This window comes from Xiphophorus maculatus, chromosome 19, assembly GCF_002775205.1.
Source record: "Xiphophorus maculatus strain JP 163 A chromosome 19, X_maculatus-5.0-male, whole genome shotgun sequence".
In the NCBI taxonomy this organism is placed as follows: domain Eukaryota; kingdom Metazoa; phylum Chordata; class Actinopteri; order Cyprinodontiformes; family Poeciliidae; genus Xiphophorus; species Xiphophorus maculatus.
In genome coordinates, this window is record NC_036461.1 from 13,710,117 (window position 1) to 13,725,747 (window position 15,631).

General features: G+C 35.8%; 1 protein-coding gene across 1 annotated transcript in view; it reads right to left on the reverse strand.

The window, feature by feature from the left end:
* Positions 1-15,631, reverse strand: part of kif6 (kinesin family member 6) — a 55,244-nt gene that overhangs the window by 25,461 nt on the left and 14,152 nt on the right. The window contains exons 7-12 of the mRNA XM_023352259.1: positions 14,747-14,953; positions 14,146-14,289; positions 13,544-13,630; positions 8,997-9,100; positions 7,322-7,427; positions 4,622-4,778 (exon numbers count right to left, since the gene is read on the reverse strand). Coding sequence (XP_023208027.1) covers positions 4,622-4,778; positions 7,322-7,427; positions 8,997-9,100; positions 13,544-13,630; positions 14,146-14,289; positions 14,747-14,953 — 805 coding nt within the window. The remainder of the gene's footprint in view (positions 1-4,621; positions 4,779-7,321; positions 7,428-8,996; positions 9,101-13,543; positions 13,631-14,145; positions 14,290-14,746; positions 14,954-15,631) is intronic.

A 15,631-nucleotide genomic window follows, 5' to 3' on the forward strand; every position in this document is an offset into this window, starting at 1 on the left:
GAAAAAAAAATAACAATAAAAAATAATTGATTATTGGTTAAATTCAAGAGACTATTCCATTCTTCTTTTAGATCACACACCAATATGTCAATCTGTTGAGCATATTTGAATACATCCTGTGTTTAATCTAATCTAAAACCACACTTATATTAATTTCGCTTATTTAGTTAGCTAGCTAATAACAGAAATAATCTTCAATTCATACAGGCTATCACCTTGGATTGCAGCTTTTTTAATACCAAGATCCCATCATGGTAAAGTTGACCACAAAACTCAAGTGACTGTTGAAAACTTCAGTGAGGTTTCACGTAAGATCTGTGAACCGCTTCGCATGTCATTTACTCAACATTTTGTGGTCAAACTCAGTCCCAAAGCGCTCTCCTCATCTGTCTCAACTCTCCTCCTTAAACTATCCAATGACATCACAGAAAATAAAAGTACTTTGAAAGTAACTGCTGACAAATTTACCACAAACTGCTACAATTTCAGTGTATGCTATAAGTATTTTATTACTGATGAAAACTTAAATTAATAGCTTGCATTCATATTCATTTGATTATAAGTCCAATTAAAATGACTAATGTACTACTGTTTCAAACTAGCTTCTGGTGAAGCTTTTTAAAAATCCTGGTCAACATCATTGTCTAAATTACAATTATAGCATACCTTCTGTTTCTCAGACTGACAAAGTCAAAAAAATTCTAACTATCTATTTGCGCTGTTAGTGTCTAAATCTCAATTTGATCATCTTGGTTCTCTATAAGTAATTTTTAATAAACCAAAATGTTTTATGTTTTCAAAGAAACAAAAACTAATACGTAATATCCAACAAGATTTGAAAAGCAAAAAATTCCAATAAAATAAATCGGTGTTTGTGGCTCTGAGGTGTGAATACTTATACAAGGAACTGCACCTCTGTACCTTTAGGTTATACAATGTTAACAATATTAAATATCTACATGTATTTTGAATACAAAGTATATCAGAGAATAGATTTGAAGCAGAGGATAGGACAGATCTACAAAAGCCAGAATAAGGCTAGGAGACATGGCTGGCAAGCCAATGCCAGTTCTTCTGTTAACACAACACTCTCTGCAAGCAATTAAATGTTTACACATAATCAGTATAATTAACAGTTCCTGTGTGCAAAAGCTACAATTTAGATAATCTTATGCAATCAGCACTGATTGTCTGAAAAAAAAAAACAACAAAAAAACACGTGGTTGTCTATAAAAACTCCTGCCTGCATTCAGAATTCAAACCGTATCTTCACTCATTTGGTAACAATACTAATAAAATTAAAGCTAAGCAGCAAACAACATAGACCTTGTAAGGTCTGATTTGAATGCCTGAATATAAGGTGTGTAAGCATATTCATAAACTCAATAAAAGGTCTAGTGATGATAACTATAAAGACTGTTGGGATACTGCTAAGAGAGGCCCATCTGAAATTAAATAATATATTTCTAACATGTTAATAAATCCAGGAGATTTTCTTCAGAGCTGTTAAACCCAATGTTCAATAATGACGGGTTCACAGTTATGCTGGTTTTAATTATTAGATAGTCTTCTGCTCAAATACCTGCAGATTAACTACTTCTTTAGACAAACGGAGCAAACAAAATTCAGGAACAATATGTTCCTGAATTTATGTAACCTTTTGACCTGCTAAAAGGTTTGGAGTTATCCAAAAGACGGCATAAGACATGTCCCCCTCCATTGCATAAACCAAATCTTTTTGGGATACAGTCAACAGAAGTGCACCACGAAAAATCTAATTGAGTTATCTGTCCTTCTTTTCTACAAGAAGGCTGAGTTGTTCCACTTTATAGCCCAGAGAGAGAGCTCTTGTTCAATCCTTTATCCTCAGTTTCCACCACAGCTGCAAAATATGGCTGATGAATAGTTTGGCTCTTCTGCTGAAAACTCTAAAAAGTCCATAAGTAGAATATAAATCCAGTGTTATACTGCACAAATCATAGGAATCCAGCTAAGAGTGAATACAAGTACACCTCCCAGGCTTTGTATGATCTCTGGAACTACACTAAATTCTGTCAATGGATAAAAGGGTAGAATGTGTCAAATGTACAGTTTGGCTTGTTGCAATGGGATGAAACAAAAGAAAACATATAAAGAGGTTAATTGTTGCTTTATGTTCTCAGGTAATACTAGCATAACAAGTGCTTTACGAATAAGCAAATTCATTTAAAACAGACTCTGTTTTAATCCGTTCAAGTTTACTAATCTGCATAATGTCATAGTGTTGGTATGCTCTCAAAGACTGGAGTTAGAGGCCCATGTGTTATATCGTGTAAAGTAGATCTAACTGCGCTAGAATGCTGTAAGCATTAGCCCCATTTGGTTTGACCCATAAGTCATAACACTGCCAAGACAAGATTGTTTATAGCATCACAAATAAATCAAATCCTAAACAGTTTGTTGTGCGTTTGTTGACTTTTCATACCAGATACCACAACAACTAAGGTTAGTCACGAGAATGCAATGTCACCCCAATGTTTTTTGGTTCCCTTTGTTGTTCCATCATCATGTATTAGCGTATGCCTCATCCCACCAGCAGAGCCAGCTAAGCATTACCAGGTGCTCAACTCCCTTACAGTGGGTAGTGGATAGTTATACACTTTTACAGGCAACATTCCTGCAATTAACCCTATAAAGACTGTTTGTCAGTGTGGGAAGTGTGAGCCCACAGCACAAGCATTGGTGGCTGCTGCAAACACCTTTGGCACATTAAAGTTAAAGGTGTGAAACGCTTAGAGGTATGGACACCAGGGGGATGAGCTGGTAAATACAAGTGGCTGGAAGCGATGACACGCCTATAAGCATGGTCAGCCTATAATGTTACGTACTGCAGACAGACCACCATGACTGACAGACTCACAGTTTAGGCTGCTGCACTTAAATATACAAACTCCTCAATGAAAGAAAATAAAGACAACATACTTTGTCAGTAGCGTGGGAGAATTATCACCTGAAATATATGCTTTCTGACACGCATAGGGGCACTGAAGTGGACCACATTTGCATCCCATGAAAACCAGGGAGTGACAGTTTGAGAGGGGAAAATATACAAAGTGAGGAAATCACATTACACACATTTGGTCCAAGAAACACTGTGCTAAAATATCTGCATGATAATATTGTAGTTTATTTTAGTGAGCTGAGGTTTGACGGGTTAAATAATCAAGCAGATATCTCAAGTTTTCCTACATATGTGCTGGGATTTATTGAGAAACCACAACGAGAGGGGTAGAGTGGAGAATAAACCCTTAAAGTCTTCAGAAATATTATATTCAAACCTAAGAACTATAATTATGATCAATAGTGTTTATCATTAACAGAAGCCATGACATGAAAACATATCTGAGCAAATACTTCAAGATATTTTTGGATTTGTGGAGCACTTGGCAAGAATGTAGTAATATTAAAAGTACATTATGTGTGTGCAAAGAAGTGTATTATTTAAACAAATATTTTTGCAATAATAATAAACCAAAGTTCTGCAAGGAAGACTTCCCTGATAAAAGTGAGGAAAACAGCAAATTACCCTATTAGTGGAATTAGTCAGTAATTCCTATACTTTCTAAATTGTCTATAATTTTCCTAAATTCTTGTGTCAGTAATGAAAGAAGAAAGAAATGGAATGAATTAGATATTTCCAGTTTGGTAGAAAGTGCTGCCACAGTTCAAAAAGTGACACAGTTAAAAAATATTTCAATCTCTTGTTCTTGTGGAACAATTGAGTTTGATGAGTGTATGAGTAATTCTATGTAACAGAACCTAAGCTTAGAAGTGTAACGAGACATTCAACTTGACATGTCCATCTCCATGAGAATAAAAGCAGACAAGGGTTTAGTTATTTTTTGTGGAAACAGAATCATTTTCTGTTTGTTGTCCAAATACAGTAAAACTTTCACACATTGCAAACTTTGTTGGCTTGTACGACACTCTAAGTGTAGAATAATCCAGTCCGTGTTTGACTTGTCTATAAACAGTGTTTCCTTTATTTTGCTCTTTTAATCCTGAAGTTGTTCTAAAGCCAAAATAAAGACTTTTGAATTATTTTAACACTTTTAATAATCTATGCTCAGTGTAGAATGATACAGGGTAGGCTTAATCAGTCCAGGTGTTTCAGATTTTGAACTAGCGATGATCAAATGCAGTCAAGACAGAAAAAATACACATCATAATGATTCAAACTAGTAACCATGTTACTAGTCACAGAGTTCAAAGCACTTACAAAAAAATGGGGGATTCTTCCATGCTTTTGTAAGCAAGAGCTAGTAACAAATCTTGCTTAGTTGATTCTGTCAACACAACAGAGCAATTTTCTTTCTTACATCATCCATGGAATCAAGTTTGAACCAAACAGCTTTAAAACTAATCTCAGTTGCACAGATCAGAGGTCAGCAACCTTAACAATCCAGAGAGCCAATTTCACTCTTGGACCACCTAAAAAAATTGTCAAGAGCCGTTAACTTTATATGGTTCTGAAAAATGATAGCTTATCGATCAACTTTATGTTTCATCGTAAAACCATTGTCAGAAATAGATAGTCAGAAACTAGAGATTACTGCAGCTGGATCACAATGTCAAAGGATACTGATCTCATCGTCACGTTGTTTAAGTATTTCATTCAGTTTAGTCAGTTCTGCTGCTGAACTGGAATTGCTGATTTGGGAATACTCTCTACTTCCTGTTGGTAACAGTTGTTGATCACTGCGTCCAGTTTTGGCACCTTTTTTGTCCAAAATCATTGACTGTAAAAAAAAGAAAAGAAGAAAGATTACCCAGGTGTGATAAATGCAGTTTTCGAACAGTCCATCTGCTCAAGAAACTAAATATTAGTAATGTGGCAGTGGGTTCTCAAAAATTTTCAAACACCTAAATATGCTTTCTTTTGAAATTATAGTGTATTGAAAAAGTATTGCTATATTTTTAAATCTTGGATGTGGAAATATCTCAAACTCCAGAAGGAGACACTAGTGAAGTATACATTTCATGTATGTCATATACAGAAGCAGGTTGCTTTCATGTGACAGGACAGCTTTGCGCAACAAAGAAGATCCTAACTGTATTACGGACTTTATTAAATCATAGCTGCATCTGGAAACAAAAAAGACAGGTCACAAATATTGAAATAAGAACATGTATTTGTTTGATCTTAAGCCTTTTTGGTTATTTATCAAGTTGTCTGAGTGTGAATGTGTGCTTGTGTAAAATAGGTACGTGTGCTAATTTGTTACCGAAAAGTGTGAGGTTAAAATGCAGAGAAAGGTAGAAACCGTTAGCACTCAGCACCATATATTCCCAAATGAATTTCAAACATATGCATATGCTTTGACATAAATCATTTTATTGTAGCTCTGGTAGGATGTTTAGGGATTTTTTCCCCACTGTAAAGTGAACTTCCACCAAACTCTGAAGTCTTGTAGCCTCAAACAGATTTTCTTCTAGAATTGATGAAATCTTCTTTTGAAACCTCTCTGTACTAGCTGACTTTGTCAAGCATCCTCAAAAGGATGATGCTGCCACCACCAGGTGCCAGTTTCCTTTCCTATTTGCCTCATATGAGTTACTAGAGTATTTTCTTGACTAAAAACCCACCTGTTTAGGATTGTATTTGAAACGTAATCAATTACAAATTTATTGATGGAACCTGACTTAATGTTGTGTTTTGATTGTTGATTCTATTTTGCATTGTGTTTTTGTGTTTGATATGATGTAAAGCACTTTGAAATGCCTTGCTGCTGAAATGTGCTATACAAATAAAATTTGATTTGATTTGATTTTTTGATTTTCTTTCAGATATTTGCTGGGAGCACTCCATGTATGATTGAATTCACTAGGTTTTTCAACAATTTCAACAAGATTTGTGGAGTGCAAGAGTCTGGGAAGTTCAGAATTTTAATAGGAAAAAAAGCCCTTTTTCTTCCACTTTATGTTGTACTTTATGTTCAGTTATATAAAATCCCAATAAACTATACTAAAGCTTGCGTCTTTAACGTGACAAAATGTGAAATGTTTTTTGGGGAATGAATACTTTTGCAAGGCTCATTAGACCTCATGAAGCTCAGCTGGATTATCAAATTTATGGAACTATAGCTCACTGTGATTGTCAACACAAACAATCATGAAAAAGAAAACAAACTGCACATCAGAGCTCACCCTGAAACAAGGACAAGTTGAGAATTGGAATCCTACATCAAATCAAAATCAAATCAAATTTTATTTGTATAGCACATTTCAGCAGCAAGGCATTTCAAAGTGCTTTACATCATATCAAACACAGAAACACAAAGTCACCAAGTGGGGGGTTCTTGCTTTTGCATCCATAAAAGGTTTACCGGTTACACTCCTACTGTGTTATATGGAACGTCAGGACCAAAGAAGAAGAAAATGGAATTTAAACCAGACACATTTAACAGGTTTGCTGGAACCGAACTGAGGTGTTACTTGCAGGAACGTAAACTGAACAGGAGATAGAGTTTGTGCATCATAACAAGCTGTAGGGAATATAAACAGACATCTACTGCATCTGGTGGATGCTTCAGCTCCAACCAAACTAGAGTGAGCATTGCAGAGGTTTTTTTTCTTGGCCACCCGGAGCAGCAGTAGAAGCAGCAGCAAGAACACACTTTCTGTTTGTAAAACAGTGTCCAGAAAAATAAAAAAAACCCTGACATTTGCACTCAATCATTTTGTCCAGACACTATAACAAAGAAAATAGGTTCATGAAACATATCAATTTTACTGTTTGGTGTAAAAACCATCATGGATAATGCATATCACTTTACACACCAGAATTCATGACATGTATGTTCTTCTAAATAACTGATAATTTACTTGTTTTTGAACTTGAGTTTATATTTACTGATTTATTTCTTAGATGACTTCAAATAACAATTCACCAACAAAACTATGCAACACTGTAATACTTGTGAAAAATGTAAAAGAAAATGAAACTTTAGTTATTTTTAACACTGTTTCATAGATCCGTATTTGGATAATAGTAAGACAAGATGATCAGATCCATTGTGTTTTTTTTATCTAACTGTAAGAGTTCTGTTAAGAGCTCTTGGAATATTATTGGCAATAACTTTCTTATAGAAATATGAAAAGTTAAACGAATGAACTAGCTGAAATTGTCATAGGATGTGAATCGTGTGCGACAGTGACAAGACAGAAAACTAAAAAAAGGAGGGAACATTTCACAGATAAACATACCAGAAGCAAGAGGCAGGTTATACAAAACACATTTCTGCAGTCACTTCACAAACAGAGGCAGCGCTGACTATTTTACCTTCATCAGGAAGAAACAGTGCTGTATCTTTCTCATGTCAGGTCCCAGGGAGAGAGTCGCATCTGGATCTTTATCATTCAGAAAGGCTTTGACTAACTCATCCAACCTAAAAAGCCAAGACACAAAAATAAACACAGACTTACTTTTAGCAATGCCAAAAATTCATGTTATAATCTTCCATCACATTCCCTTTACAGGCACCCAAATGGTTAATGGCTTCATCCGAGCAGTTTAAAATGTGGGTCTCGTCAAACAAAACTATTTACATCAACGTGAGTTTCAGCTCCACTGGAGCGACCTGTTGATAAACTATCACTAAATGATAGTCCAAACACTGCATCCCGACATGCGGATGAAGCCACTGGAAAAGACCAGAAAGCATCCATCCAGACGAATCAAATGCAGGGATGACAATGTGCGGTTCTTGATTTTCTGTTACATGTCCAGCTTAGAAAGAGGCCAAGTTTATATGATGGAGGGCTTAACACAAACACGCTGGTCCCTTCAAGAGTTTATGATTTTGGTTTCCTGAAAGTCCCTTGATGCCATGCACAATTATTTTAAAGAACCACAAATAAAAAAAATATTCCTAATATAATTAAGTTTTACATTACAAACAATTTAAGTGTGTAAATTATTTAAGTGATTAACAATGTGGACATTTGGTTGCACTGGGTTTTACTTATGGGCTGCTTACAAATGCAAGCCCATAAGATTTATCTGCAAAACTTTGAAGAATCATGTATCCTTTTCCTTTCACTTCACAAATATGCACTAGGTCTATCAAAAATGTAAATTAACTTCAATCTAATCTCCTCTATTTTGTAGAAGAGGCTGGCCACAGATATTAGAGCCACAATAACAAGAACGACATTCAAAAAACAATTTTTTAATTATGATAAACTATCATATCTCCTCTGCAGTTATACAGTTTTTTTATTCATTTATTTATTTTTTATTCCTAACATTGTGGCACTTTTGGCTCTCATCAATTTGCTCTCAATTAACATGTCGACCAATGCAGGTCATAACATAAGAATGCAACAGAAACAAATAATTCATCATTGCTGCTAAATGTGGCTACAACAGTCATTACAAGTTGCCACTGTGAAGTGAATCCCTAATGGGTGCAAATAGGATATATGTCACCCAATTAAAGATGAAATCAAAAATAGCTACAGGAAACACTTCCATACTGAAGGGGACATTTTCCAAATCTTTACTGAAACCGGTGGTCTCGCCCAAGACAACCAAATATGTTTAAGTTGATGAAATCTAAATTAAGTCCTGATGAATATCCGTCAGTAAAAGTAATAGCCACCTATTAGGAACATTATAAATTCTTATAAATCCTATGTTTGGCTGTTCAGGTATTTGCAATTCCCAAATTTTGAAATAGAAAATTCCAGACATTTAGGACTAAGATGTCCTGATTGTTTAGCGGAACACCTGAGGCCTTTTCATATCTAAATAAAAGTAAACTAAAAATGCAGAGTTAATGTTTGGACATTCAGTTTTTATGATATTAACCAGAATAGGTAATTTCATGTTTTTTTGTTTCACAGACAACCCTATGGTTGGTTTGCTTTATTTTAATGCTTGTTTTGTTGTATTTCTCGTGCTTTTTGGAAAAGAAAAACAACAATGACATTTTTGAAAATCACAGAAGGCATACTTTTGTATCTCCTCTGCAGTTAGCTGTTCCTGTCTCTGCTCTCCTGTCACCATTGCCAGCTCTTCATTCAGGAACTGGATCTCTCTTCTCAAACGTGCAATAAGCTGAAAGATGCAAAAGGTACAGTGGGAGGTCATAAATGACACACAATAAGAGAGGAATACCTAAGTCCACAAATGAAGAGTTTCTGTACTGTATATTTAGCCGTTTATTATAATCCAAAGAATACAACATAGAGTTCATGGTCCTTTATACAGTGTCAACAGAAGTCACAGCATTAGTGGGAGGCTTCACATCAGATGTCCTCAGGGCAAAAAGTAACACAACACAGCCAGAGAAATGCTAGACTTTTCTAGTTCTGTTTGAATATTTTGGTCACACTGCAAATACAATTCTAATTCCGTTTTTAGTATTATTTTTATGTGATAGAAAAAGTAATGCATAAATAAAAAGTGGAAGGAAAGGTTTTGAGTTTTTTATACATGAAAAATATCTAGGCTTGCAGCTATCAGCTAGGACGCTAGCTGGACTACTTCAAAATTCCAATAATTCTTCAAGTCAGAAGAAACATTTTGGTTAATGTCAGTCCTCTTTTACCATCAACCGTTCTCTTCCTGTGGACAGTTGGTATCTTTAACACAAGATACCAACTGTGTACCACTAACTCGACAGTGTTCCTCACACAAAAATTCTAATTAGGCTAGTTTCAGTAATAGTTAATACAAGGTCAAAGGTCAGACTAAGTGATCTAACAGAAACTAAACAGTGGTCATTTTAAACCTAAAATTACCACTAAAACTAGCAAAATGCCCAGATGCAGTTGATTCAGGATGCTACAGAATGAAAACACAGCTATGGTGCGGTTTTTGAATGGGTGCCACTTCGCTCAACGATGATTATGCCTCTAATCCACCCCATATCGTATGTTTCAACACTGAATATCATGGCTTGACCGTTCCTTCACCAGAGCCGCTCCCTGACTCTTTTTGTTAGAACCACTGCTCTGATGGTAATTCTCCCAGCTGCATCCTTAAAAATCTGACCGCCGGCTGTTGGTCAGCGGGATGGTGCAGTCTATTTCAGAGCAAAAAATCCCACACGGGCACCACAGTACCATGGCAGACTTACATATTCTAAGGCTAAAAAATTACTTAAGCCATAAAAATGATGAGGTAGTTTTGGGTTTTTCTTGTACAAACTCTTGTTAGGGCACCAATGCAGCACACTGTAATGATGATATCAGAAGATGTACAGAGCCTTGCAAAAGTAGGCTCCATAACTTTTTCACATTTTGTCTTGTCAAAAAAAACTGTCACTGTGTGGCAAGCATTTTCTTCAATCCTTTTTAGTCTAGGTCTGGAACATGTAAAATAATGTATTCTAAATGCACAAAGGCCTTTGGGAAAAAAAATGGACTAAACCTTTTTAGTCCAGTTTAAGCAATTACTTTCATAGGTCAAGTAATTAGTAAATAAAGTCGCCTTAGCCCAGGCATTGAACATCTCTGTCAGGCCTGTTCAATTATTGGTATGCAAGTTGAAGTAGTAAGGCACAATTCACCAAGACAAAATTATTCATCCGAACTGTCAAAAAAAAAAGTCAAATACATGCCACACGTTTTGAGTTTAGAAAGAGTGTATGCTTTTTTTAAATATATTCTTCAAATTTATGCCGCACCTTGTGTTGAACATTTGCATAAAATCTAAAAAATAAAAACTTGTGGTTCATAAAATCTAGAAAAGATGTGGAAAAGTGCAAAGAGTGTTATTGCAGTTGCTAGGTACTGTAAAAGTGTAGTTTTGAAACAGCTCTGCCATCACCTAAATTCTAACTATCTGGTTACCCAATTAAATGTAAAACATTAACACAGTGCTTACTTTAGATTATACCTCCTCCTCTTGTACATGCAAACCACCCACAATAAACTGTAAGCATTGCAGTATAACCACAGGTTTCACTTTAAATGCATGTATACAGCATCCCACTCCCAAAAATGTTGCTATTACAGGGGCCTCTTTTTATGAGGGGAAAGGAGGCACAATTTCCCACTACCATCTACACGTGGACAAGTTTTATCCTCCCCAAAAATAAGTAAACAAGGGCTGCACTCATTGCATCTAACAGCAGAAACACTTGACTGAACTTTCTCCAAACACATGAGGAGATGTTGCACCCACTTTCTGAAACTCTCGTGTCGGTTAGTGAGAGGAAGTTTCTGTTTGAGTCACAGGTATCTACTAATTGGCATCATCTTTGTCTAAGGTACACAAAAGAAATGCAACAATAAGTTGTGGAGGCATCTTAGAAGAGCTAATGACTGCAGAAAATCTCCACTGGCAAACATAAACCAGCTTTTGGTCTACAACTGACCTTTGTGCCCTTAGAGAAAATAACACCCTAATATGGTCAGGTCACAGAAGCAGACTTCATTATAAGCACAGGTCACTTTCAACACCTCATTCTTTCCCATTTCCATGAAAGACTTGCTAAATATTTTGTCTGGTCTGGTCGGTTTCCTGCTGTTCAGAAATCCATTTAGTATCCTGGCTGCAGCATAGGACTACTTAGGCAATGTGGCAAATATAATAGTGTTGTTGAAAACTGCAGCTTTCAAATCAGTTACCGCAATGAGCAAGTCCAACAGGGAGTTGTCAATCTAATGGGGTAAAGTGACATCCCGAACCTCAACAAATGACATTTTTATAAATTACACTCCAGGCTTTGCTTTATTCCAACTCACACTTTTTCATGTAGAGATGGTAAGCAGGCAGCAACAGGGGAGAAAATGCAAAAGACAAGATAAAACCTATAAACAGAGGAAGGAGGTTGAGTTTGCCTGAAGCTGTAACTCTGTCAGACCCAAATGGGAACAGCCAGACGCTGTCACAATTACTGGGGCCAGCCGCAGACTCTTATAAAAATACCTCTCAAGAGTTTGCAAGTGGACAGTCAAATCTTAGCAGCAGGATTACAGTAGCAGTTGGTTCTGAGGAAGATCTGGATGGAAGCATAGGACATGGACACAGCTGTGAAGACCCATAACTCATCCCCTCAGCAAGACATTTCAACACTATGTTGACTTTCAGCTACACTCCCGTACCATAATATTTATGATACATGTTCACAAGGTAAAGACTGTAAATTATACTCAGCATGTCAAAAACAGTTTTGTACAAAACAGGATCTTTTTTTCTAATTTTTTCATATTTCACATTTAAATTAAAGGTCTACAACTTTGCACTCACAGGAGTCATTTTTGTGAACAGTCCAGCTACAGTTACTCAATTATAGCTGCAAATGTTGTACATTTTTGATACAACATAGGAAATTTGTTGCTATCTTTTGTGAAAAAAATATTCTAGTTTTAGATGAAGAAAGTTAAGAAAAACATCACACCTTTACAACCCTTTAAAACCCAGCTGTTTTTATCATCTCAAGAAATATTACTGGTACTATTAGTATTGTTCTATTGTTGGAATTTAATGAAAATATTTAAAAATTATTGTAGCTATTAAAAAAAGGTAGTATTTCTATGTCTCACTACATTACCTGGTTCTTTATTATTACTAGCCAAAGTTACTATTGTGAAAGCTTGAAAAAGCAACTTGTTGCTCCGTAGCCGCCTGGTGCAGAACCCAGTTTTTTACATCTCCAAACTCAAAGTTCCTAACTTCATAAGACTTTGCTTAAGTATAAATACAAAGTCTAAGTATGAATTTTAGATTATCCCACAATACTTAGGCGTTACATATGAGATGTTCTACAGGGAAAGAGGCCAGGTGAATTGATAGATCATTTCTATGTGTGTCTTATTTAAAAATGAGCATAATTTGGGTTGGTATAACAATTTTTTTTAATATAATATGTTGTTTATCATGTTGACAGAAGGACAGGAAGACTTTTCATGCTCTACTTTGTTTTTCTCATATTTATTCAGAACTAGGAAAGACCAAAATCAAGTTAATTATTTTTCAAAGCCTTCAAGAGGGAGTAAAGAAACCTGATAAAGTTAAATACAAAGGGCTTAAGGATGCAAAGTTATAGGTATATAACATTAAATAAATGAACAACTGCAAAGAAAAGCTAAAACTGTGACATTGTCATTGAACTTTAAAGGGGCTGGTTAAAGTCCCTTAAATCCAGTCTATGATCTTTTCCATAAAATTTGGCAGATAAATATATGCATATTTTCCTACTGAAATGTTTCCTCTAAAAAATGTGATGTATTTGTGTAAAATATACTAAATAACAATTTGTTAAAAGTAAGCAAGATGGATAGAAAATGCATACAGGACACGTGAGCTGTCTAAATACCATAAGATAGATAGATATTCATGCTGTCTAAGATGTGAAAATTCCTGCAGTGAGAGTGACTAACACTGGAAATATAATTTAATTCCAAAATCAAACAACATTTAGGTTTTGTAACACTTAGAGTCAATATCAAAGTTTTGACGACCCACTTTAGAATGGTCAAGATTGTGTAGTTCGTGGGCTAGCTAAAGTGTTGTTTTAAACAAAGTGCAACATGATTCTGACAGTCTCACCAGTGTAGGATCCAATTCTTCATTCAATATGGCCACGTTCTTGATGAGCGCCACACGCTGAGCAAAGCGGCAAGTAGAGATTGACTCCTGGTAAAAACAATTTTAAAAATCAGTCGCTGTTTCTCTGGGGGACAATAAGGGAGAAAATAAAAACACTCATGTAATGATTTGATAATAATCACTTTTTCAAAATAAGCTCAGCCTTCCATGGTGAACTGCCTGGCATAAAAACTTGATGTAGATATTCTTTTGCACACATCTCTTACCTAAGTTTGATTTTTTTTTGTTTTTTTTCTTTAAAAAAGAGCCTAAAGCATAGGCTATGTAAGGTGTTAAAAACCAAAAGTACTTGCAATGTGCTGTTGAATTTTTTTTCTACATATACCAAACGTTTTTTAAATACCTGTGATGAACTTAAAAGATTTGGTGTGACTGGAGGCACATGAGCATTCTGACATTTCAAAATGAACTTTGACATCAGAAAATATATTGATTTCTTATTTTTCTTTCTATTTCTTTTTATCCCTTAGCATTTTTTTTAAATTTTCTAATGGTTTAACAGAATATGGTATCCAAACAGGGTTATGAATGCCGAAACTTACATCTAGATTCCGTTTGTCGACTGCCATGGTGGCGATCATGGTGGTCATGCAGTTGCCCCCAAGGCTGTCCCTCAGCACTGATGTTAACATGGAGTTTCTGTATGGAATATGGGAACGATTCTTCTCTGACAATGCTATTATCACCTGAGGACAAGAACCAGAAAATGAACCACTTCTATGATACACAGGAGTGTTTACAATCAGTCAATCAGAAAAGGGTTAGACAATCTGAAAACAGAAATGGTTCTTACTTTCCCTTTCAAATGCTTCTTTGCAGAAACACACATAAATTATTTCAGTTTGCAACACAATCCAACAACATACAGTAATTTGGTTGAACAATTATAAATATGTAGATGATTTCCAAAATGAGCACCAGATGGAATAAGTGGTTGAGTGAGAGGAATAGTGTTATCAGGACATTTTGACATTATGATGCAATGTTTTAGGTCATATTTTGCCCCTTTTTATTCTGTAAATACAACTTAAGACCTTTTTTCATAATTTATCGTTGTTGCTCTTTATCACTAACAAACTATTTTCTGAAGAGATAAAAAAATGGTTAAAAATCAGGAGGATCTTTAAATAAAGATGAGTATACCTGCTCTAGATAGTGGAGTGACAGGTTGATGTACTTGGCCTCAGTGAGTAGCTGCCCATCCAGGCCCGTCTTACTGACTCGATCTGACCCAGCCAGGTCCACCAAGTGCAGTTTGGACCGGCGCAGGGTAGCTGAGCCAGGTTCACGCCTGCACAGATGTATGGTGAAAACACAGTGCGAACGAGTGGAGGCCTGGTTCATAGGGGTCTGAGAAAGACAAGAACCAAGAACAAAAAGATACGTTAGAGGGCATTTAGGTTAGTTTTGATAGATCTTGTTTGTCTCTCTTAGCCGATAGAAAAGCCTCACACATGTGGACCAACACAACGTACACAGATAATGGTGGCTTATGGATGGTCTTAGGAGAGAGACAGAAATAGAGTATGACTCACTTTCTACATGAAAACATCTTTAACCAAAAGAGGATGGGTGACTCCTGAGACCCACGCTAAGAAGAAAAACAGATGGAATCACACTACATTGTATTTTCTTATCCTGAGCCACTTCAACAACTCAAATGGAAAAGCACATGCCTCTAGATTTATGTTATTATGATGTTGTGATTAAGAAAGACCTTGCAGAAGAATATTTTTTTTCTTTCTCTGTTAAAAATAATCTGATAAATTCACACATGACATCTCAGGTCCCCTAATTTGGAAAAAGTGTTTCTCTTAGCCTTAAGTAGTTGACGTAAATGTGCCAACACCTGCTTGTTAGGGTCACTGCAGGTCATGACAGACATTTCTCTATCTTAACCTGCAGATGTCCTCCCTTTCCTCAGACCAAATTCCCTTCACTCTGCACTTGTCCAGAGGGTATCCCTAGAGAAATGTGAGACAGCCTTTGGAGTTTAGAAAAGGATCCTTTTTTGTGTTTAAAAGGCAT